Source organism: Oncorhynchus masou, chromosome 19 (assembly GCF_036934945.1).
Source record: "Oncorhynchus masou masou isolate Uvic2021 chromosome 19, UVic_Omas_1.1, whole genome shotgun sequence".
In the NCBI taxonomy this organism is placed as follows: Eukaryota; Metazoa; Chordata; class Actinopteri; order Salmoniformes; family Salmonidae; genus Oncorhynchus; species Oncorhynchus masou.
The window spans coordinates 7662637-7686989 of NC_088230.1; the positions used below are offsets into that span (position 1 = coordinate 7662637).

Here is a 24353-nt window from a genome sequence, read left to right on the forward strand (position 1 = left end):
GTCTGATCTGACGAAATTAAAGAAGAGTTAACTCCAACTCTACTGTCCAATCCCTCTATCCCTTCCTCTGATGCTCACCATCTGCACTGTGGGAACTGTCTTGAGAAGGATCCCTGCAGGATCTCCACTAGCCTCCCACTGCAGTGTAATTAATCATCATGATGTTATCATAACCCACTCTTACCCCTGCCCCACCCGCACTGGGCTTTGCTGGCATGTGTACTGCAAAGCCCCAAGAATGTCTGCTGGGTGGTGGTGATGTGTATGCCTGTGACAATAGTGTTTGGCCCTGTCCTCTGTCCGGGGTGCTGAGGGCCAGTCGGGTCCCTGACCTAGCCTAGTGCTTTTATGTGAAAAGATGGTGTCGGAAACCGAACGCTGACCAGGCCTCTTCTCCTCTGCAACTTTGCTGAGCCATGGGGCTCACATACACACAGTGCTCACTGTGCTGCTCCGGCTATTGCGGCTGGGAAATGGCAGAGTGCTGACTCCAGACCCAGGGCATGTTTACCATGACTCCCACCCCTCTTTGGGGATAACAGGGAGGGGGAGAGAGGGAGGGGGGCACTATCACACAATGAACCTGCTGAATGGTGTGCTATCTATCAGCCAGGGGACTGACTTGCAGCCAGCCAATGCCAAATCAACCAGGAAGCCAGGCCCTTAAACAGCGTATTGAATTGGAGCTTGGATCGGCTCGGTCTAGTGATAACCGATAACAATCTGGGCTCCCTTACACCACCACCTCCTTGTTACCTAATAAAACTTGTTTGTCAGGTTTTATTTGGTTCTTCCAGCAACACAGGTGGCTGGTGACATCATCCAGGCTGTATCTATATTGACAGGCTCTATGATAGATGCCTGTCGTATCTAGACTTCCTGTTAGGTTTGTTTGAGGTGCTATACCGCAAGTCTGATTGGTTTAGGCCTAAGCTGCTTTATCTGAGCTCTGATAGTCTAAAGGCCTCCGCATGCTTCCCATCCAAAACAGTTCAGAAAAGTTTGTGCATATATTATGACTAGGTTTTTTGACGTTTTTATTTGTTTTGGGCTTCGGCAAGGGTTTTTTCAACTGTTCATGCACACAAATGTTTTTCTTTTTGCAAGCTCAATTTTGGTAGCCGAAGTCTATGCACCTTCATCGGTCATTGGTCAACAGTAGTGAACTCGTTTTCATGCACATTTTTTCACTTGAGAAATATTCCACCAAACATCTTAGTTAGATGTAAAATTACGCGACTAAGATCTCGTTATCTTAGATTACACTTCCCCACAATATCCTGATGCATAAAACTCTTTGTGTTCCGGCTGAAGTCATTCATTGCCAATGGAGCAGTCCACAATGCTACGTTGGGGGTGCCTCACTAAGCTGCGGTGCATTCTGTGTACTGTATGCATTGCTTACCGTGTGCTGGTACAAATGGAGTTACACACACACAGACTCCAACTAGCTAGCTTTTAGCTAGTTGAAAAGCAAAGTACATGTGCGTTAAGTACGGAACATGTGGGCTAGACATCCAGCAAAACAAAACGCATATGCATCTGGTGGACACCAGGTATTAGAGCAGGTCCGCTGGAGCCATGGCCCAGTGAGACAGAGGCACCGGCCCGCATAGATGGAAACAAAAAAGTCTGAGCCTTTTGGGTAAAACACTGGGTTAAGTCTTCAGTTGAAATGCACCATAAGCAGGGATAAATTTCAGGTTGTTTGTACACCTGCTGTGTCCTGTCTTGTCTTGCAGGACCAGATATCCTACTGTGCGATAATAATATACGCCAGTAGGCCACCTTGTCAGTAGGCCACCTTGTTTACAGTGGTGATGCTGGCCAAGGAGACATGACCAGATTGGACTCACAGAGAAAAGAACTTGCTGCTGCTTGCTGAATAATCTTGTATCGGTAGTTGTTTTCAATGCACATGACTGAGATGAGGACATAGATAGCTGGTGCATGCAAACATTAGTGTAGTGGGTCATTGTGGTGGGAAAGGGTGAAAAATAAAAATGTGCAAAAAAAATTGCAAAGTGAATGACATAATTGATTTAGATAATTCGCCTATGGATCATGTAATAAAGTCATTAAGGCAGCTGGTCAAAGGGACCTCTTAAAAACTATGAAAGTCTAAGCCATGGGGGGGGGGGGGGGGGGGGGGGTGTAACTAAGTTAACATATGGAATTGTTCTGAGATGTTCATACCATTGATCATTTAGCTATTTGATTTTGAATCAAATTTAGAAGTTGGCCCTATTTCTATAAGATGTAAGAAAGCTCAGGAAATATTTGTGGTTGTTTTGGACATGTATTTAATCCCTTATATTTGTTGACACAAAACTACCTCCATACATCCATTCGTTTGTATGGGTTACCTTCAAGTGTGGTGGATTGAGACTCCGACCATGCAATCTCTAGTTTAAATTTACGGATTTTCATTTGTTTATTATGTTACTTAGATAGACTCTTAAGATTAATGCACACATTGTGCGCTGCAGAGTGATGGTGTCATTCGATATCCATTGTCATGATCAATGGCAGAAGCATGGAACAAAATGAGATACTTGATTGATTATGTTTTCCTGGGGGCTGGCTCGCTCTGCGTTCACGTTTAGACCCTCTCTCCGCACGGTCCACTCCTATTCCTCCGTCCTCTTATACCTCATTGGATGAATGGAGGTTGTTTTCGCCTTTCGATTGGCTGAGGCGCACTTCACTCAACTAGGGCTCAGTTTATTTACAGAGTGTGTGCTGAGGTTGAACGGTAATTCTGCTGTAGGGCTGCAACAACTGACAATTGAGCACTTTACCCTCATTAAACAAAGCGAGAACGGAAACCTCAATTTAAATATTCCTGAAACACAGGATCGCAGGAAGACACATTATGAGGCACGCAACTGCAGCAACAGAAACCATGGAAAATAATTCATTTACAGTAACAGACTTATATAAAATATGCGCTCATTGTGAACGGCTAAGCAAAAAGGTAAGAGAAGGAAAATAAATGTCAAATGTTTTTGACCATGAATGCATGTTTTTAAAACTCCGTGCACCGTCGTTGTGGAATTTTAGAGTGTTCATTTGTGACAAGTTCATGTCCCTTTGGACACTTTTTTTTTTGTGGCTGCGAGCGAAGGAACTGCACTGCAGTCTTTTCTTTTGTGTCCGACCTTGTTTACGCGTTTAAAGAGTTAGCGTTGCTTGTCAATGCTTTACATTTCTTCTCTTGCTTTGTCATCATGTTGTCAACTCTTCTATTTCGTATATGTTCTTTGCAAAAATGTTCGCTTGGTGTCTTTGAATGCAAGACCGTGTTGTTGCTATCGAGCAATCTTTGGCCCCGAGCTCTTCTAAGACGAGGTCATTCATTCTACCACTTCATAGCTCCTGTCCCTCTGCGCAGAGCAATCTATGGAGCCCCCAGGGAACATGTGATCAGCGACTTCTTAAGTTGGCGGTTTTTAAAGTTTTAATGATGTCAATCGTGTCTTGAATGTGTTTCTTTTAATAACATTTGACTATGCAAACCTTTCCGAATAATTGTGTCAAATAACGTATCAATTAGGGTATTAAGTGTGTTTCAACCTCAAGTGGTTAATTAAATAGCAGCCGCACGCATGATACATTGTATCGATCAAGTGTTTGATTTGTGTGTTTTGACACTTGTCGCATTTCTAGAGACTACTGTTATGGCAGCTTGCTACAGCGAAATTGTGAACAAAATGAGTTGGATTTCTCTTTTGCACAGGCTGTGCATGCAATTCTCCAACCTGACTGTAGCGAATATGTGATCTAGTGGAGAGAGTGAGAGATGTCTTGCAGAAGGACGTACAATATTAGTCAGGGCTCGCAGCCAAAATGGTACTAAAAACAGCATTTAGGGGTTTCGCGTGATGTTGCATTTGGTTCTTGCAGAACAATGTGTTTCTGTACTCTTAACTTGCAGGACTTAGGAGTTCGGATCCCAAGACCACTGGGAAATGGACCAAGTAGATTTATCCCTGAAAAAGAGGTAAGGAGAACAACTTAATTTACACCACAGGATATTCTATACTTGTGAAAATGATTACCTTTTAACTTACCAATACAATATGGCAGTGCCATATTATATCAATATGTGATTGAGAGTAAAAATGTATTCACTGGCTCTGTGGCACCAGATACTTCAAGTCAGTAAAGTAGATCCGAGGGTGCAATCGATATTTGAGGACGCATTTGCTGCACTGGGTCGTCTTGACAACATCTCCTTGGTGATGGGCTTCCACCCACAGTACCTGGAGAGTTTCCTGAGAACACAGCACTACCTGCTGCAGATGGATGGGCCCTTATCCCTGCACTACCGCCACTACATAGGCATCATGGTGAGGCCCCTTAAGCCCTACTCTAAACTCTGTAGTGGCTTTACCATGGTAGTGTAGAGACACTTGGACAGTCTCGTAACTCTCTCCTTCCCCCGCTTCCCTCCCAGGCTGCGGCCAGACACCAGTGCTCCTACCTGGTTAACCTCCACGTCAACGACTTCCTCCAGGTGGGAGGGGACCCCAAGTGGCTGAATGGCCTGGACGGAGCCCCACAGAAGCTGCAGGCTCTTGGGGAGCTCAACAAGATCCTGGCCCACCGGCCCTGGCTTCTTACCAAGGCACACATTGAGGTAGGCAGCTGGGGCTGGACCTGTGACACACACGCGCGCGCAGGACTGGACAAAGGGACAGGTTAGGGTTATGTAACAGTCTGAGATCATGGGTGGGGGCACACCAGAGTTATGCGGCTGTTACTTGGCAGGGTTAGTTATATGAAAGCGGGAGGAATGGGCAGAGAGAGAGAAGTGAACAAATGGAAGGGTAGAAATTGAGAGACAGGAAAACAAGATTCCATTCAAAGGAAACCACTGATTGACTGACACTTCAACTCTCTATTCTCCCCAGCACCTGCTGAAGGCTGAAGAACACAGCTGGTCCCTGGCTGAGCTGATCCATGCTGTGGTGCTCCTCACACACTACCACTCCCTGGCATCCTTTACCTTTGGCTGTGGCATCACCCCTGAGATCCACAGTGATGGTGGGCACACCTTCAGACATCTCTCCCTCAGCCAGTACTGTGTCTGCGACATCGCCAATGGCAATGGGCACGGCAACGACCTGGAGGAAAGGAGAAGCAGCCATCAGGTGTGAGGAAGGAGGATGGTGTATTTGTGTGTGAGAAAAAAGTGAAGCTGAGGGTTTGTTAGTTACTGGCTTTGACAAAGATGTGGTTGTGAGTTGAGTGGCTCTTGTGGTTGTGGTCACCCTATGTATGACCCATGCCCTGACCAGAACGTGTTTGTGTGCCTGTCTAGGTGTCTGGTGAGGTGGAGGTGCTGATGGAGAGAATGAAGCAGCTGCAGGAGTGTCGTGATGAAGAGGAAGCCAGTCAGGAGGAGATGGCCACCCGCTTTGAGAGGGAGAAGACTGAGAGCATGCTGGTGGCCACGGCAGAGGACGAGGAGTGTGTGCAGTCAAGAGACGTATCCAGGCTCTTTGAAGACCCCAGCTACGGCTACAAGGACTTTTCCAGGAGAGGAGAACATGTACCCACCTTCAGAGTGCAGGTATATAATGCTCACACATACAACTTCACTTACGGAGAAACAGGGAGGGATGAAGAGAAAGTGAAGTGTTTTTTTCAATAGCTTCAAGTGCAACATTTTCTAAATGTAATCTATCTAATTGACCAATTGATATTCAGACATTGTGATTAGCACCTTGCCTTCCTCTTTTCTCCTCTCTTTTCTGCAGGACTACAGTTGGGAGGACCACGGCTACTCCCTGGTGAACCGTCTGTACCCTGATGTTGGTCAGCTGCTGGATGAGAAGTTCCAGATGGCCTACAACCTGACCTACAACACCATGGCCATGCACAAAGACGTGGACACCACCATGCTGCGCAGGGCTATCTGGAACTACATCCATTGCATGTTCGGCATCAGGTACGTCACTCACTGGCACAATACAAATTAGTTAATTCCAAGAGGACATATGTTAGATTCAATGAAAACATTAATATTAGCACGTTTTAATACATTGACAAAGTGCATTCATTTTGGACAGTAATATACTTTAGTAAAGAAATAACTGTATTCATCAGTAGCTGTAACAGATCTCCCTCTGTGTGTCTCAGGTATGATGACTATGACTACGGGGAGATTAACCAGCTGTTGGACCGCAGCTTTAAGGTCTACATTAAGACCATGGTGTGCAGCCCGGAGAAAACCACCAAACGAATGTATGAGAGCTTCTGGAGGCAGTTCCAGCACTCTGAGAAGGTGAAGGAATAACTTATTTGTCCGTGGGTTTGTTTCTATTGGTAGCATTTAAAGTTTCTAGGTTTCTCATAGTGCTTGATCTGAGTGACTGGAGCAGTGTTGTAATGCTTCCTTTCCCTTTCCCAGGTCCACGTAAATCTGCTTCTTATGGAAGCGCGCATGCAGGCAGAACTGCTCTACGCTCTGAGAGCGATCACCTGCTACATGACATGAAGTGCTTTTTGGCGTTTATCGTTGTATTTTACTGTTGTTGGACACCTTTTAAAATACATTTAAAAAAACAATTTGGGGGGGACAGAAAGGAGCTCCGCTCGTCCTTGTGAAGGATGGAACAAAAGAGAATGGTGGGGGAGAGCAAAAGAAATAACTGCAAAAATAATAATCTGAACCCATTTGTGGAAAGATGCGCTTTGTTGGTCCTCTTTGCCTGCATTTCCAAAACTCGCCATGAGGGGGCAGCCAAGAGCAGACTCCCTCTGGCAGGACTGTGTGGCCAACCTTCCAGTATTCCAATACATATCAGTGGATGATGACACTGATATCTCCTTAGTGTGAAAAACCCACAGCAATTCTCCAGAAAGAAGAGCAGTACACCAGTCTACACTCAATGTAATCATAGTTCTTTTTTTGTGGGGGGTTGTATTAAGAAGTTATCATGGGGTTGATGTTATTGCTGTAACTGGAGGTTATGAAATCATAATTTGGGCTGGGTGGTAGTGTGCCTGATTTGTAATATCAGTGTTCAAAGGTGCTGCCTGATACTGCTGCTCATGTAAGCATGGGGTCATATTGAACCCCACACCATCCTAAACTGTTTGTGTAAGCTAACCCAAGGAGTGTGTGTGAGAACGGAAAGGTGTTGGAAAAGCTAAAAAAAAAGAGACTTATTCAGTTTGACTGCAAGTATGCGAGGCTCTCTGTGACAAGTAATTGTGTGTTTTATAAAAAAAAATGTTGGGATTTCAAGTGTTAAAAGGGCAAGGCACTCTTTTTGTGTGGTGACTGTTAAATCGATCCGTTTTGTTTCTGGTAGCAGCTTTGTCCTGTAAGGGGAAAAAGACAAGCAAAAAAAAAACAGGTCTTCTAGGGAATTGACTTCCGGTTGTCATAAAGATTACGTCACCTGTCTGTCTTCCACATTCACCCTTTAACCCTGGCCTGGTCATCCTAACACCTTTAAAGCTTTGGATTGTGAGTTTTACCAGTACATACCTCTCCTGTTTCCTCTAACACATTAAGAAGTGCTCTTTGGCAAGCAGAATGACTCTTTATTTCTCTGGGTCGCTTGGCTTCCATTCGTAGGGAGCCCGGTTGGTCCTAACTGGACTGACTGTGGTCGATGCAGTCGGTCATAGCTGAGCTTGTTTACTCTGTGGAAGCCAAACCAGTGCAAAAGCAGCTCTTTTTATTTTTAAAGACGATTGCAGACCCATCCACTGTTATTTCTGTTGACTGAAAACAAGTAAAGTACTGCATTCTTCTAAAGTTGGGTTGAGACAGTTGATTGTTTGATAAGATGATTATGGTACATTATTTGGAGGTGGTTTTGGTAGGAAGTCTAGGTTTCATACTTGACTATCAGACACTTTTAATTTAAGAAATTAAATATAAACTTACTTTCTAGTTTTCTCCCTGAAACTGTTTTTGCTGCATCAAAATGTTCACTCATTACATAACACAGGTACATTTGGACTCATTCATGCAACAAACCCACCAAATTGTAGTCCATTGTTCAGCTTGCAGATAATGCATCTGCTCTCCCATCAATTAGTTTCCAATGCTATAGGAAAACATTTGGCTATTAGATACATTTTTGCACACTTTAATGCAATAGTGGCTCCCACACAATGAACTGTTTTGCACAACAGCGTAAAGACTTAGGTGTATATGAGTCCAAATCCTAGCAGTGTTTCAGTTTCCTGTGTTGAGTCGGTCCTCCCATTCACACTACACTGAACTGTGGTTTGCTTGTGTTAATGTTACGACCCAAACAGAACCACAAATGGTCCTTCCTTGTCCATGTGTGGTCGAGTCAGAGTTGGACGTTACTCTCACAACTGTTATGCTAAAACATTTGAACTTGTCTGTAATGTGCAATGAGATGAGGGGACATTCCCTCTTGGATCACCTTTTGAGTGTTGTTCTGCTCATTTCTGTCCTCACTGGAAAAACTCCCTGGCATGACTGGCTCCAGACTGAAATCTTTGGGATTTTTTTCTCCCATTAAGGACAGAGGGTGACTTGGTCCATTCAATCACCAGCAGTATGTCTCTTCAGATTGTCATGAGTCAGTCAAAAATAGAGGCAGTTCAGTAAAGGGATGAGACTAAAAAAATGATGCTCTTAACACCATGATTAGCTAGCTGTTTCATATCAACCCAGACAAACATCTATCATGTGGAGAACAATGTTTGTCATTGAATATGCCTGATGAAACGCTATTGGGTTGTCTTGTGTGATGTCACTGAACGCTTTAATTTTGTATAGTAGGACAAGGAAGTGGGGAACTGAGTTTTTATTTTTTTTACAGAAATGCCGTTTTTTTTTCCTTAATGTGATTTGAAAACGCTGTCACTTTGCAGCAGCACTGCCTGGTCCATATTTGTAACAATAAAAACTTTGAGGAGCATGTTTACAATACTTTCTGTTTTGTTTGTGTACAGCGGTTCACAGATTTAGGGCTCTATTAGATCAGATCCACTTTAGCCGACATCCTCTATTTTATTCAATTTAGAGCTGTTCATTTCAAAGCGCGGTTAACGCAACATAAAAAAAAATGGGAGACACGAGAGCATAGCGGTTGTTTTGGCGGTGTCGGGGGTGAAACTGCGTTTGAGCTGTCAAATCCACAAGCGTCTCCTGGAATTATACCTGAAGTGGACTTTGCCATTAGCTACACGGAGTCGATTTAAGAGAGAACCCATGCAGCCTTTATAAATATAAAGTTAAACTGGAATGTGAGAAATCCTCATTTAATCAATTTATGCGTCATTAGTTCTATCGCAACATTGATCAGGAGCAGCTGCTCACAGATTAGACAACTCCAACGCAGTTGCACTTCCGACACCGCAAAAACATCAGCTTCGTGGGTGTAGGATATCGCCGGCTAACGCTTGATCTGATTAAATCTAGGCCTAACAATGTCTTAACCAGCCATAAGGAGAAACATTTACTTTTTTATCACCACAGAGACAAATTACAATTCTACTCTTATGTTAACAAGAGTAGCTTATGACAAAATCACAACAATTTACAGTATACGTAAGATACAACCTAAAAATTATAATTTCTGTTATTTAAAGTGAAAACAGTTTGTCATACATGTCAGGTAGACATTCAGTAGGTCATAGGTATGGGCCTGGAGTTTTTCCATGATCATGTGACTAAACCAGGAAAAAATCTAGACCTATAGCTAAATACTTATTCATTGAATTAGTGAGAGGGGTAGTAGCTGAAGATTGGTGGTAGCAAGGCACAACAAGGAGAAAGGAGAGGACATTGCAAAGAGGTCACACTAGGGAGTGAGACATCGTGCATCTCAAATGGCACCTTATTCGCTATATAGTGCACGACTTTAGACCAGAGTCTATGGACCCTGGTCAAAATCAGTGCACTATATAGGTAACAGGGCGCCATTCGTGACAACCAGAGTAAGAAGATAGTCATGTTAGTCAGTCTGAGTCTGGATCCTGTCCCTCAGCCTCTTAGCCACAGGCAGGAACTCCAACTCCCAGCATAATCGGTGGAAGTCCCTCATGTCATCACCAGAGGTCCACTGCAGCGCGTCCTCCTCGTCTGAGAGATAGAAAGAGCTTAATCAAAATGCTTCAACACAAAAAAAAAGTATCTGTTTACAGAAGCATAGAAACACTAAAGATAGTTATTAAAGACACTTTCGGTAAATCACTACAGTAGTAGTGTGGTATCCTTACTTAGGTATAGTGTTAGGACCTCTAGCAGTGCCTCTCTTTCCTGGTTGTTCATTGTGGATGGGGCGCCTGTCTCCGTCCCCCCCTCCTCAGTGAGGTTCCACAGGGTCTGACACACCAGGCCAGCCAGCTGCCAGTCCACTGGCCCAAAGTCCCTCAGACAGTCTGCCAACCTGCACATATACGTGACTGGGTGAGACTTAAGTCACATAATCCTTAAGTGCAGCTGGTCCTAAAGGTTGGCCCCTGCAACTGTAGTAAGGCTCTTTGGCTAAAGTTGACTGAGTCTTGAGCTTAGCACTCTACAACCGATATACAGTACCAGTCAAAAGTTTGGACACACCCACTAGTTTCTTTATTTTTACTATTCTCTACATTGTAGAATAATAGTGAAGACATCAAAACTATGAAATCATGCGGTAACCAAAAAAATGTGTTAAACAAATCAAAATATTTTATGAGATTCTTCAAAGTAGACACCCTTTGCCTTGATGACAGCTTTGAACACTCTTGGCATTCTCAACCAGCTTCATGTGGTAGTCACCTGGAATGTATTTCAATTAACAGGTGTCTTAAAAGTTCATTTGTAGAATTTCTTTCCTTCTTGATGCATTTGAGCGAATTAGTTGTGTTGTGACAAGGTAGTATACAGAAGATAGCCATATTTGGTAAAAGACCAATTCCATATTATGGCAAGAACAGCTGAAATAAGTAAAGGCAAATGACAGTCCATTACTTTAACCTCTTGATACTCCCCACCCCGGATCCGGGATCATGAATAAAGCCTCAGGCTCATTAGCATAACGCAACGTTAACAATTTCTGAAAATCGCAAATAAAATGAAAATAATGCACCTGCTCTCAAGCTTAGCCTTTTCTTAACAACACTGTCATCTCAGATTTTCAAAATATGCTTTTGAACCATAGCAAATCACTAATTTGTGTAAGAGTATGCTAAGCTAGCTTAGCATTTTGAGTAGCATTTAGCACGCAACATTTTCACAAAAACCAGATAACCAAATAAATAAAATCATTTACCTTTGAAGAGCTTTGGATGTTTTCAATGAGGAGACTCTCAGTTACATAGCAAATGTTCAGTTTTTCCTGAAAGAATCTTTGTGTAGGAGAAATCGCTCCGTTTTGTACATCACATTTGGCTACCGAAACGAACCGAAAATTCAGTCACCAAAACGTCAAACTTTTTCCGAATTAACTCCATAATATCGACCGAAACATGGCAAACGTTGTTTGGAATCAATCCTCAAGGTGTTTTTTCACATATCTCTTCATTGATATGCAGTTCGTGGAAGCCTGCTTTCCCCTCAGAATCGCATGGAAAAATACCAGCAGCTGAAAAAGACGCACCAATTTCGACGGAGGACACCGGGCGGACACCTGGAAAATGTAGTCTCTTATGGTCAATCTTCCAATGATATGCCTACAAATACGTCACAATGCTGCAGACACCTTGAGGAAACGACAGAAAGGGCAGGCTCATTCCTCTCGCATTCACAGCCATATAAGGAGACAATGGAAAACGGAGCCTCAAATCCTGCTGGTTTCCTGGATGCCGTTTCATCTTGGTTTTGCCTGTAGCTCCCGTTCTAGAGCACCCACAGATAATATCTTTGCAGTTCTGGAAACGTCAGAGTGTTTTCTTTCCAAAGCTATCAATTATATGCATAGTCGAGCATCTTTTTGTGACAAAATATTGCGCTTAAAACGGGCACGTCTTTTTATCCAAAAATGAAATAGCGCCCCCATAGCATCAAGAGGTTAAGACATGAAAGTCAGTCAACCAGGAACATTTCAAGAACTAAAGTTTCCTCAAGCGCAGTCACAAAAACCATCAAGCGCTATGATGAAACTGACTCTCATGAGGACCGCCACAGGAAAGGAAAACCCAAAGTTACCTCTACTGCAGAGGATAAGTTCATTAGAGTTACCATCCTCAGAAATCGTCAATTAACTACATCTCAGATTGCAGTCCAAATAAATGCTTCACAGAGTTGAAGTAACAGACACATCTCAACAACTGTTCAGAGGAGACTGCTTGAATCAGGCCTTCATGGTCGAATTGCTGCAAAGAAACCACTACTAAAGGACACCAATAAGATAGAGAGTCTTGCTTGGGCCAAGAAACACAAGCAGTGGACTTTAGATCAGTGGAAATCTGTCCTTTGGTCTGAGTCCAAATTTGAGATTTTTGGTTCCAACTGAGTCTTTGTGAAATGCAGAGTAGGTGAACGGATGATCTCCCCATGTGTGGTTCCCACCGTGAAGCAGGTGGTGTGATGGTGTGGGGATGACACTGTCTTGTCATTTATTTAGAATTCAATGCACACTTAACCAGCATGGCTACCACAGCAATCTGCAGCGATACGCCATCCCATCTGGTTTGCGTTTAGTGGGACTATCATTTGTTTTTCAACAGGACCCAAAACATACCTCCAGGCTGTATAAGGGCTATTTGACCAAGGGGAGTGATTGAGTGCTGCATCAGATGATCTGGCCTTCACAATCACCTGACCTCAACCCAATTGAGATGATTTGGGATGAGTTGGACCACATAGTGAAGGGAAAGCAACCAACGAGTTCTCAGCATGTGGGAACTCCTTCAAGACTTTTGGAAAAACATTCTAGGTGACTACCTCATGAAGCTGGTTGAGAGAATGCCAAGAATGTGAAAAGCTGTCATCAAGGCAAAGGTTGGCTACTTTGAAGAATCTCATATATAAAATACATTTTGATTTGTTTAACACTTATTTGGTTCCTACATGATTATTTCATGGTTTTGCTGTCTTTCACTATTATTATACAACGTAGAAAATTGCAAAAATAAAGAAAAACCCTTGAATAGGTGTGTCCACACTAGGGTTGCACATGTTGGGGAATATTCAGAGGTGGAAACTTTCCGTGGGAATTAACAGGAATATATGGTAATTAACGGAAATACAGTTGAAGTCAGAAGTTTACATGAATTAGTTTTAATGACTCCAAATTAAGTGTTTCAACCACTCCACAAATGTCTTGTTAACAAACTATAGTTTTGGCAAGTTGGCTAGGACATCAACTTTGTGCATGACACAAGTAATTTTCCCAACAATTTTTTACAGACAGATTATTTCACTGTATCATAATTCCAGTGGGTCAGAAGTTTAGATACACTAAATTGACAGTGCCTTTAAACAGATTGGAAAATTCCAGAATATGATGTCATGGCTTTAGAAGCTTCTGATAGATGATTCCCATTAGACTGAGGCAATTGGAGGTGGACCTGTGGATGTATTGCAAGGCCTACCTTCAAACTCAGTGCCTCTTTGCTGATTTCTTTTGATTTTACCATGATGTCAAGCAAAGACCTCAGGAAAAAAAATGTAGACCTCCACAAGTCTCGTTCATCCTTGGGAGCAATTTCCCGAACACCTGAAGGTACCACGTTCATCTGTACAAACAATAGTACACAAGTATAAACACCAAGGGACCACGCAGCCATCATACCGCTCAGGAAGGAGACCGTCTTTGGTGCGAAAAGTGAGATCAACATCAAAGTACCTTGTGAAGATGCTGGAGGAAACAGGTACAAAAGCATCTATACAGTATCCACAGTAAAACGAGTCCTATATGACATAACCTGAAAGGCTGCTCAGCAAGGAAGACGCCACTGCTCCAAAACAGCCATAAAAAAAGCCAGACTACGGTTTGCAACTGCACATGGGGACCAAGATCGTACTTTTTGGAGAAATGTCCTCTGGTCTGGTGAAACAAAAATAGAACTGTTAGCCCATAATGGCTTTCGTTATGTTTGGAGGAAAAAGGGGTAGGCTTGCAAGCCAAAGAACACCATCCCTACCGTGAAGCACAGGGTGCCAGCATCATGTTGTGGGGGTTCTTTGCTGCAGGATGGACTGGTGCACTTCACAAAATAGATGGCGCCATGAGGAGGTAAAATTACGTGGATATATTGAAGCAACAACTCAAGACATCAGTCAGGAAGTTAACTTCTTGGATATAGGGGGCGCTATTTTAATTTTTGGATGAAAAACATTCCCATTTTAAACAAGATATTTTGTCACGAAAAGATGCTTGACTATGCATATAATTGACAGCTTTGGAAAGAAAACACTGACGTTTCCAAAACTGCAAAGATATTGTCTGTGAGTGCCACAGAACTGATGTTACAGGCGAAACCCAGATAAAGATCCAATCAGGAAGTGACGCATTTTTTGAAACAGCCTCATGCCAATGACTCCTTATATGGCTGTGAAGGAGCGAGGAGTCAGCTTACGTTTTTCACGTTTTCCCCAAGGTGTCTGCAGCATTGTGACGTCATTTTAGGCATTTCCATTGGAGAATGGCTGTAAGAGAAAATATAGGGTGAGTGGACGCATGGTGTCTCCCGGAGAAAACGTTGCGTAAAATACTGAAGTAGCCATTTTTCCAATAGTTTCTTATGAGAAACCAACTGCCTCCACGGATATATTATTGAATACATATGTTAAAAACACTTTGAGGATGGATCCTAAACAACGTTTGCTGTGTTTCTGTCGATATTATGGAGCAAATTTTGAAAAAAGTTTGGCGTTATAGTTAAAGTATTTTCAGTCGATTTCTCAGCCAAGCAGGATGAACAAACGTGACGTTTTTCGCCTCCAAAAATATTATTTTTGGAAAAAAGGAACATTTGCTATCTAACTGGGAGTCTCCTGAGTGAAAGCATCTGAAGTTATTCAAAGGTAAATTATTTAATTTGGTTGCTTTTCTTATTTTTGTGAAAATGTTGCCTGCTGCCAGCACAGCCTAGCATAGCATTATGCCATGCTAAATTTACACAAATGCTTGTCTATCGTTGGCTGTAACGCATATTTTGAAAATCTGAGATGACAGTGTTGTTAACAAAAGACTAAGCTTGTGTTTCAATATATTTATTTCATTTGCGATTTTCATGAATAGGAAACGTTGCGTTATGGTAATGCACTTGAGGCTATGATTACGCTCCCGGATACGGGATTGCTCGTCGCTAGAGGTTAACCTGTCTGGTACAAGTGGGACGCTACCTCGACAACAGCCAGTGAAATTGCAGAGCGCCAAATTCAAAACAGAAATCCCATAATTAAAATTCCTCAAACATACAAGTATTATCCACCATTTTAACTTCTTGTTAATCCAACCACAGTGTCCGATTTCAAAAGGGCTTTACTGCGAAAGCACACCATGCGATTATGTTAGGTCAGCACCTAAAAAAAAGCACCTCACAAAAAGCAGAAATAGATCAAATTAATCACTAACCTTAGATGATCTTCATCAGATGGCACTCATAGGACTTCATGTTACACAATACATGTATGTTTTGTTCGATAAAGTTCATCTTTATATACAAAAATCTGTTTACAATGGGGAGTTATGGTCAGAAATGCATTGGCTCAAACAAACATCCGGTAAAAGTGCAGAGAGTAACATCAAATTACAGAAATACTCATCATAAACATTGATAAACAATACAAGTGTTAAACATAGGAATAAACATAAACTTCTCCTTAATGCAACCGCTGTGTCAGATTTCAAAAAGGCTTTACGGAGAAAGCACACTTTGCGATTATGTTAGGTCTGCACCTAGCCACAGAAACCCACACAGCCATTTTCCAGCCAAGGAGAGTGTCACAAAAGTCATAAATAGCATTACAATTAATAACTTACCTTTGATGATCTTCATCTGGTGGCACTCCCAGGTCTCCATGTTAGACAATAAATGTTTATGTTCTATAATGTCCCTCTTTATGACCAAATACCTCCTTTTTGGTCGCGCATTTTGTCCAGTGATCCAAATGCTTAAGGCGAGTCCAGACAAAAAGTTGTAAAAAAGTAATGTTGAAAATCAAGCCTACGGTTGTTTTTGTCATAAAGAATCAATAATATTTTAACCGGACAAAACCTTCGTCAATAGGAAACAAGAAAGGCGTGTTCCCGATCAGGCATATGGCTGATGAATGGAAATTTCCACTGGCCACTGATTGAATGTGCTGTATCTCCCTAATTTTTCAGAGTAAAAGCCTGAAACAATCCTAAAGACCGGCCACATGTAGAGGAAGCCACAGAGCTCGTGAACTGGGTCCTAAGTCTTTGTATGGTGGATAGGCTTTCAATGGAAAAACAGCCTTTCAAAATAATAGTACTTCCTGGTTGGATTTTCCTCTGGTTTTCGCCTGCCATATCGGTAATGTTATACTCAGACATTATTTTAACAGTTTTGGAAACGTTAGTGTGTTTTCTATCCAAATCGACTAATTATATGCATATCCTATCTTCTGGGCCTGAGTAGCAGGCAGTTTAATTTGGGCACGCTTTTCATCCAAAATTCTGAATGCTGCCCCCTACCCTAGTGAAGTTAAAGCTTGGTCTCAAATGGGTCTTCCAAATGGACAATGACCCCAAGCATACTTCCAAAGTTGTGGCAAAATGGCTTAAGGACAACAAAGGTCAGGTATTGGAGTGGCCATCACAAAGCCCTGACCTCAATCCCATAGAAAATGTCTGGGCAGAACTGAATAAAACGTGTGCGAACAAGGAGGCCGACAAACCTGACTCAATTACACCAGCTCTGTCAGGAGGAATGGGCCAAAATTCACCCAACTTAGTGTGGAAAGCTTGTGGAAGGCTACCCAAAATGTTTGACCCAAGTTAAACAATTTAAAGGCAATGCTACCAAATACTAATTGAGCGTATGTAAACTTCGGACCCACTGGGAAAGTGATGAAAGAAAAAAGCTGACATAAATCATTCTCTACTATTATTCTGACATTTCACATTCCTAAAATCAAGTGGTGATCTTAACTGACCTAAGAAAGGGAATTTTTACGAGGATTAAAAGTCCGGAATTGTGAAAAACTGAGTTTAAATGTATTTGGCTAAGATGCATGTACACTTCCGACTTCAACTGTATATGCAAATTAATATTAATACCATTTAAATGTACAGTGGCTTGCAAAAGTATTCACCCCTTTGGCATTTTTCCTATTTTGTTGCCTTACAATGTCGAATTAAAATTGATTTTTGGGGCGTTTGTATCATTTGATTTACACAACATGGTCGCAAATGTGTCTTCCAAATGGACAATGACCCCAAGCATACTTGGGGTCATTACAAAGCCCTGACATTTGATTTACCACTTTGAAGATGCAAAATATTTATTAATTGTGAAACAAAGAAGAAATAACACAAAAAAAACTGAAAACTTGAGAGTGCATAACTATTCATAACCCCCCGCCCCAAAGTCAATACTGTGTAGAACTCCCTTTTGCAGCAATTACAGATGCAAGTCTCTTGGGGTGTATCTCGCTTGGCACATCTAGCCAATGGGAGTTTTGCCCATTCTTCAAGGCAAAACTGCCACAGGTCTTCAAGTTGGATGGGTTCCGCTGGTGTACAGCGATCTTTAAGTCATACCACTTATTTTTTTCTTTAAGCAATGGCTTTTTTCTGCCCACTCTTATGTAAAGCCCAGCTCTGTAGTGTATGGCTTAAAGTGGACCTATGGACAGACACTCCAATCTCCGCTGTGGAGATTTGCAGCTCCCTCAGGGTTATCTTTGGTCTCTTTGTTGCCTCTCTGATTAATGCCCCCCTTGCCTGGTCCGTGAGTTTTGGTGGGTGGCCCTCTCATGCCAGGTTTGTTGTGGTGCCATATTCTTTAAATTTTTTAATCATGGATTTAATGGTGCTCCATGGGATGTTCAAAGTTTCTGATATTTTTTTATATCCCAACCCTGATCTGTATTTCTCCACAACTTTGTCTCTGACCTGTTTGGAGAGCTCCTTGGTCTTCATGGTGACACTTGCTTGCTGGTGCCCCTTGCTTAGCGGTGTTTCAGACTCTGGGGCCTTTCAGAACAGGACATGCGACAGATCATGTGACACTTAGATTGCACACAGGGGGACTTTATTTAACTTCTGAAGGTAATTGGTTGCACCAGATCTTATAAGGGGCTTCATGGCAAAGGGATGAATACATATGCACGCACCACCTCAATTTTTTGTAGAATTTTTTGAAACAAGTTATTTTTTTGTTTCACTTCACCAATATGGACTATTTTGTCTATCTCCATTACATGAAATCTAAATCAAAATTCATTTAAATTACAGGTTGTAATGCAGCAAAATAGGGAATACACCAAGGGGATGAGTACTTTCGCAAGGCACCTTGGATGTTTTTTGCATTAGATATATTTACCATATCATATGGAGACAGAAACCTTATCATAAGTAGAGATAATCACAAATGATTAAATCTTTCCAATATAAATAACTATTTAGTTACAAATTTAACTTTAATTAAGTGAGTTGACTCCTCACATGAGATGATTTCATTGAACAACAAAATAAAGGGAATATTGAATGATCCATCACATCTCCCAAAAACATTTTCAACATACATCTGTAAAATGATTGTCTAGAAACTAAAGCTTTGGTTGTCTTCCTCGCAGGCTTCCATGTCTTCTCCCTGGACCTCCTCAATGTCCACCTCTTGAACAGACCCCGAGGCCTAATCTTCATTGTCACTTTCCAACCTTGTTTGGGATGGCTCGTTGTCATATAAAATATATTCACCCCACCCAGTATTGTAATCAAAACTTACCAGAAAGGATGTAGTCCTCAGACAGTGTAGTAGTGTGGGCTCAATAGCATCTCATTAGTGTGCAAGATCTTGAGAATCAGCTGTACATGTGATGGAAAGGTGCACTGAACAAGTGATGGAAGAATGCACTGTGCATGCAGAGGGTTGTTGCAATTCCATTGAATTGTGTATAGTTTACCCAAAATATGTCACAAGACCTAGAATTGACTTACGTGTATCCCACAAAAAAAAGGTTCACTGTCATAAGCTAACTTTTTTGATGAATTTTAGCAAAATTCCAGGGCTTAACGTCCCATGGAAAATTAACTGTAAAGTTTCTGGCCCTTTGCAACCCTAGTCCACACTTTGACTGGTACTATATTATTTATTTTTTCTCCCCAATTTCGTGATTATGATCTTATCTCGTCGCTGCAACTCCCCTGTCTCTCTCTCTCTCTAGCAAGAGAGCGAGAGGTGAAGGTCAACTGACGACTGAAGTCAGCCTGCAGGCGCCCGGCCCGCTGCAAGGAGTCGCTAGAGCGCAATGAGCCCCCCGGCCAAACCCTCCCCTAACCCAGACGACGCTGGGCCAATTGTACACAGCCCTATGGGACTCCCGATCACGGCCGGTAATGACCGAATCGAACCCCAGGCTGGAGTGAAGTCAAAACACCACGATGCAATGCCTGCGCCACTCGGGAGGCTCTACAACAGATATTCTATCAAAAATCTCAATAAGCTCAATTAACATAATTTTTAAAAAAAGAGGTTAGTAGATCAGGTTAAGTAGCCTACACTGTGAGTCTTAAAAGCACCAGGTCTTAATTAACATTTTTCAGCACCATAAAGGTGGTACTGGGGTTAAGACCTAGTAAAATGACCACATACAGTACTCTAATATCATTCCTAGTTCCTGTGTGTGTGCTCCTTACTTGGTGTGTGCTCCCTCCTGTGTGAGGGTGGTTCTGCTGGGGGGGTTCAGGGCCAGGTTAGTGAGGACCCCACAGGCTGAGAAACACACCTCTGGGCTCTTAGAGTCCAACAGAGTCACCATAAACTGGTGCACTGGGGGAGACAGGGAGAGAAGAGGTTAAGAGGGGTTGGGGTACAACACAGGTGAGGCTTTTGAGTCAGTGTTTATCTGGGAAAAAAGGTTTCTATTTCATGCGTGTGCGTGCTCTGCATGTGTATTCACAGAATACAATACCGAAAGCACAACCTTTATTTTGTCTAACAGGCGTCAATAGAGCATGACACATATCCCCATGTCACTCCACTGTGTGTGTGTGTGTGTGTGTGTGTACGCATAAACATACCGTTGTTTTGTATGATGAAGTCACAAACCTCCCTGGACTGGGACAGGTTGCCAAACACACGCGTGGCCTCCAGCATCCCATCAATACTGGAGCTGAGGAGCAGCTTCAACAACACTACAGAGAGACAGAGAGAGAGAGAGAGGGAGGAATGGAGAAAGAGCGGGGGGAGGGAGAGAGTAAGGGAGTGAGACAGCAAATATAAAAGAGACACCACAGCCACACAAACACTTAGGCCTAGCATACACAAAAACAGCCATACACACAGCCACACACACACACACCCACACAGGGTCAAAAAAGTATTTAGTCAGCCACCAATTGTGCAAGTTCTCCCACTTAAAAAGATTAGAGAGGCCTGTAAATTATCATAGGTACACTTCAACTTTGACAGACAAAATGAGAAGAAAAAAAATCACATTGTAGAATTTTTTATGAATTAATTTGCAAATGATGGTGGAAAATACCTAGTGCACGCACAAACACTCTCACTCTTACACTTGGCGACAGTGAGTCCTCTGTCTCTGACCACTGAGCTGTCTTCCTGGTAAAAGGACAGGTTGTTGATGGTGGCAGCCACGTTCACCAGAAGCTCCTCACTTTCCTGCATGGACCTGAGCTCTGACACACACACACACACACTTTACAGCAGGGAGAATTAAAACATTGGATGCATTTACTGTAGAAAAAAGATCTCTGTTGAGGCTCTCTGCAGAACAGCAAGAACAGAATATATAGGTCAAATGAAGGCAGTTATAGTAAAACGTGAAAATAGTAACTATGGAATATGAAAAATTCACTTAGCTACATGTTATCTGCAGGAAATGTACCCAATAAATGTGGATATCATTTCCAACAAACTTTTAAAAAGATGCAAGCGGTTGAAAACAGAATGTGCTCTGGATTTTGAAGCAGATGTTGCTTATTCGGTCATACTGTATATCACAGATATTGCGGTTGTACTGAGTGCCTGCATCATAGTGTGTGTTTCGTTTCTGGGTCTGACTGGAAAGGCCCTTCTCCTAGTGTGGTGGAGAATTTCTCCTCTCTCTAAATGTAAAGCAGCATGCATCATAAACTGTGATCAAAACAGGATATTATTGAAATGCCTGATTTATGTCCACAGCTAGTGCGGATCAGAAAGGGAAAAACTACATCTCTTCGGTCTGTCTGGCTCTCACAATCTACTTTCTGTTTTTCTATTTTTCCCATTCTTTCTTTACTTTGTTTCACACTCACCCGCTCCTTCTTCAAATGTCCATACATTTGTCTTTACCACCATCTGCATATGGCCCTCTATTTCTCTCTGTCATTCTCTCTCCATCTCCCCATACCCAGTCACGTACAGTACAGTGTGTGGGAGGGAGGCGGAAGATAAGAGCTCACAGTTGAGAAACTAAGAATTTCACACCCACCTGAACATGGCCTATACCAGTCAGGCAGTCCTGAAACAATTCTAACCACCTAGGAGTTTCACAAGAACCAACCCCAGGCTCTCAAGAGAACAGAACATTCTGCTCTCTCTGGCTCTTTTCTGCAAATGGAGCCAAACTGAAAAAGGATGTGCACAAAAAAAAAAATTTGAAAGAAAGAAAGAAGGCGAGAAATGGAAAAATGAAATAGGTGTTAGATATTTGTCACTTGTTCCCAGCACACAGGAAGCTGTGGTACCAAACAAGGACTGACTGTACAGAGTTTTACATTATAAAGGGTTTGTACATTTTTATTCATCTGGTGACGGATCACCTCAGGGCTAAACAAATAATGTACTACTGTCTTGAGCGCTAGCTAGCTAGTTAGCTAACTAACTGACCCTAGTGAATAGAAAGATTCAGTACAACCAGGGACAATATGGAGATGGGAACATTATGGGGATGTTATGGGAATGTTATGGGATCATTATGGTAATGTTATGGAGACATTATGAGAACATTATGGGGATGTTATGAGAAGATTACGGGGTCATATTTCAGCCTTACATTACCCTCAAAGTGCTGAAACTCACCCAGTGTGTTCAGCAGGTAGTGTATTAGGTCTGTGTTAGCTGCCAGGGTCGGTCCCACTGCAGGGTGGATGGACATATTAGCCAATACCCTGACCAACTTCACCAGCACGTCCTTGCTCTCCCACCATCCCAAGAAAGGGGTGCAGGGGTTACAGGTGTCCCTGGCTGGAGGTGTGCGGGGTGTGTGTGCGGGCGGTGGGTCCCACCTCCCGTGGTAGGTGTGGTAGAGCCCCAGAAGCACGGACATACATCCCTCAGCCGTGAAGAGGTGCTTTCTGGCCTCACTGCTCCGAGACGTTAGGTTACCCAGAGTGAAGAGCAGACGCACCACCAGGTCCTGTGTGGAGGGGAGACAGAGGGAGGGGGCTTGAATGTGTTTCAGTGTAGTGTGTGTGCATGTGTTATCCACATAAACCTTGGTTACAGAGAATAATACAGTCATTTCTCCCATCAGATAAGGCATTACATTCATTTACAATTTCTCCCCTACCACAACGACAAGGACCGACAAATTACCTCAAAAGCAGAAGAAAACGTATACCACCACGTTTGTTTCTCAATCGCACACCGCCCCTCCCCTAAAGTGGGTGTCACAAACATCCTTCCCATTGCCCTAGAGTTACCCTAGTCCTGGCTGGGCTGACTGGCAAGTGTGGCTGGTATGGACTGGGCTGTACTGTACTGTACAGGCTGTCCTGTCAAAGGGCTATTCAGGACACAACGTGATCAACCGTGTGTCTATGTGTATTAATAGGGGATATCTACTGTGTCTAGCATGTGTGTGTGTGTGTGTTAGCTCCCCTGCTGTGTGTTGTTTATTCCCTGGGTGATTTAGATCCTCCCCACCCCGTCTCCCTGAGGAAGGGCAGGATGACTTCCTCAATTTCTCCTGGGACGTTAATTAAAGTGTAAAGCACACACACTGCTGTAAATGTACTGGGACTTGGAGTACATAAACAACTTGCTCAAGGTAAACAGGCTTAGTCGATGAACAGTATAAACACTGGGAGTGAATAGGCTAATCTGCTTCCTATACCACAGTACACACACAGGGCTCACCTGTTTCCACTGGTGTTTGCTCAACAGTTCTATAAATAGTGTGTAGCAGCCCGGGGTCTGGGCCAGAACCAGGCAGCACTCAGAGTAGGAGGACAGTTTACTGGAGGACAGACAGAGGGACAATAAATAACACTGACCAGATAGACTCTCACTGGACTGTTTTACTAGAGGGATTGGTTTTATTGGCATTAGATGTGGAAATAGGGAGTGCTACATGGTTTTATAATCATTCACTGAGATAGTGAACTGTTCATTCATATTATAAGATAGGATGAACTGTAAATGTGTTTTTTTAAATGAGGAATAACAGTTCAGAGTGGCTGATGAAGTTGGGAAAAGTCTTTGAGACATGTTTAACCATCACTTCATGTTTACAGACAAAAAAGAAATGCACAACATGCACCATGTCCAATGGCATGAGGACTGTACTGTCCCACCCTCAATGAAACAGTTGAATGTACGTTTTGAGAGGTTTTAGATGTAGTGTGTGTGTGTTACCTGAACACCCTGGCAATGTTGGTGCAGATGTCCTGGTCTCCGTGGTGATGGCGCAGCACCAGGCACAGTTCTGCCAGGGTGCCGTGGGAGACGAAAAGGGGGCGGGACTCGGCGAGGTCAGCCAGATTCCTCAGGGTTGCTGTCAACTGCAAGGGTGAGAAGTGGAGGGAGAAAGAGCGAGAGAGCATGTGAGGCAATGGTGATGTGATGAGAGCGGAACCAAGAGAACTGATGATTTATTGTAGATGGTCTTTGCCAGTTGCACCTGATGTAACAATATCTCCAGTAATCTTCAACCTTTTTGACAGAAGGAGCGGAAGTTATTCAAAGACCCTATAAATCACTCTATCGTAAAGGAAACTGATTTCCAACACTACACAGAGCGTTGCCAGCAGTAGCGCTGAAATGACAACACTCTCAGTTCCCTCTGACTACCGACAGCATAACAAGCAGCCAGACAGGCCGCCGCGTATCGTTTCATATCAAATCATCTGCTAAACTCTAACTCAGGATGTTATCTTAATCAGTTAATCAGATTGAAGATGTTAAGTGGTGATTTTCTATAGAATGAAACATACTGTACTGTGGAGCAGAGCTGTGTGTGTTATGGCCCGAACAAATCAGAATATTATGGAGCAGCAGACAGA

At 42.8% G+C, this 24353-nt stretch overlaps 2 protein-coding genes across 5 annotated transcripts in view; one reads left to right on the forward strand and one right to left on the reverse strand.

Moving 5' to 3' along the window:
* The first annotated feature begins 2739 nt into the window (after positions 1 to 2739).
* On the forward strand, positions 2740 to 8932 carry LOC135505751 (sestrin-1-like). 2 transcript variants are annotated; one of them, XM_064924843.1, is made up of 9 exons: positions 2740 to 2977; positions 3938 to 4003; positions 4152 to 4352; positions 4460 to 4642; positions 4917 to 5156; positions 5327 to 5578; positions 5766 to 5956; positions 6148 to 6292; positions 6419 to 8932. In XM_064924843.1, the coding sequence occupies exons 1-9, from the start codon at positions 2876 to 2878 to the stop codon at positions 6503 to 6505; spliced, it is 1467 nt and encodes a 488-aa protein (XP_064780915.1). In that variant the 5' UTR covers positions 2740 to 2875; the 3' UTR covers positions 6506 to 8932. The 2 variants fall into 2 exon arrangements, with proteins under 2 accessions (XP_064780915.1, XP_064780917.1); XM_064924845.1 differs by having other exon boundaries at positions 4263 to 4352.
* The window catches only part of armc2 (armadillo repeat containing 2), a 28757-nt gene continuing 13193 nt past the window's right edge, over positions 8790 to 24353 (reverse strand). Inside the window, exons 11-18 of one of the 3 annotated variants that reach the window (XM_064924840.1) lie at positions 23707 to 23852; positions 23209 to 23308; positions 22150 to 22486; positions 20625 to 20765; positions 20148 to 20261; positions 19764 to 19896; positions 10225 to 10394; positions 8790 to 10087 (exon numbers count right to left, since the gene is read on the reverse strand). In XM_064924840.1, the coding sequence (XP_064780912.1) occupies positions 9960 to 10087; positions 10225 to 10394; positions 19764 to 19896; positions 20148 to 20261; positions 20625 to 20765; positions 22150 to 22486; positions 23209 to 23308; positions 23707 to 23852 (1269 nt within the window). In that variant the 3' untranslated portion in view covers positions 8790 to 9959. Of the gene's footprint in view, positions 10088 to 10224; positions 10395 to 19763; positions 19897 to 20147; positions 20262 to 20611; positions 20766 to 22149; positions 22487 to 23208; positions 23309 to 23706; positions 23853 to 24353 lie in introns of those variants that run through there. The other 2 variants (XM_064924841.1, XM_064924842.1) reach the window with 2 other exon arrangements.

What these genes read in the sequence shown, in the direction of transcription:
- LOC135505751 (XM_064924843.1), top strand. Translation starts at nt 2,876, where the DNA reads ATGAGGCACGCAACTGCAGCAACAGAAACCATGGAAAATAATTCATTT. An exon ending in GATTTATCCCTGAAAAAGAG is followed by an intron (nt 4,004 to 4,151) that starts GTAAGGAGAACA and finishes CTGTGGCACCAG; the next exon opens with ATACTTCAAGTCAGTAAAGT. An exon ending in TTACCAAGGCACACATTGAG is followed by an intron (nt 4,643 to 4,916) that starts GTAGGCAGCTGG and finishes TATTCTCCCCAG; the next exon opens with CACCTGCTGAAGGCTGAAGA.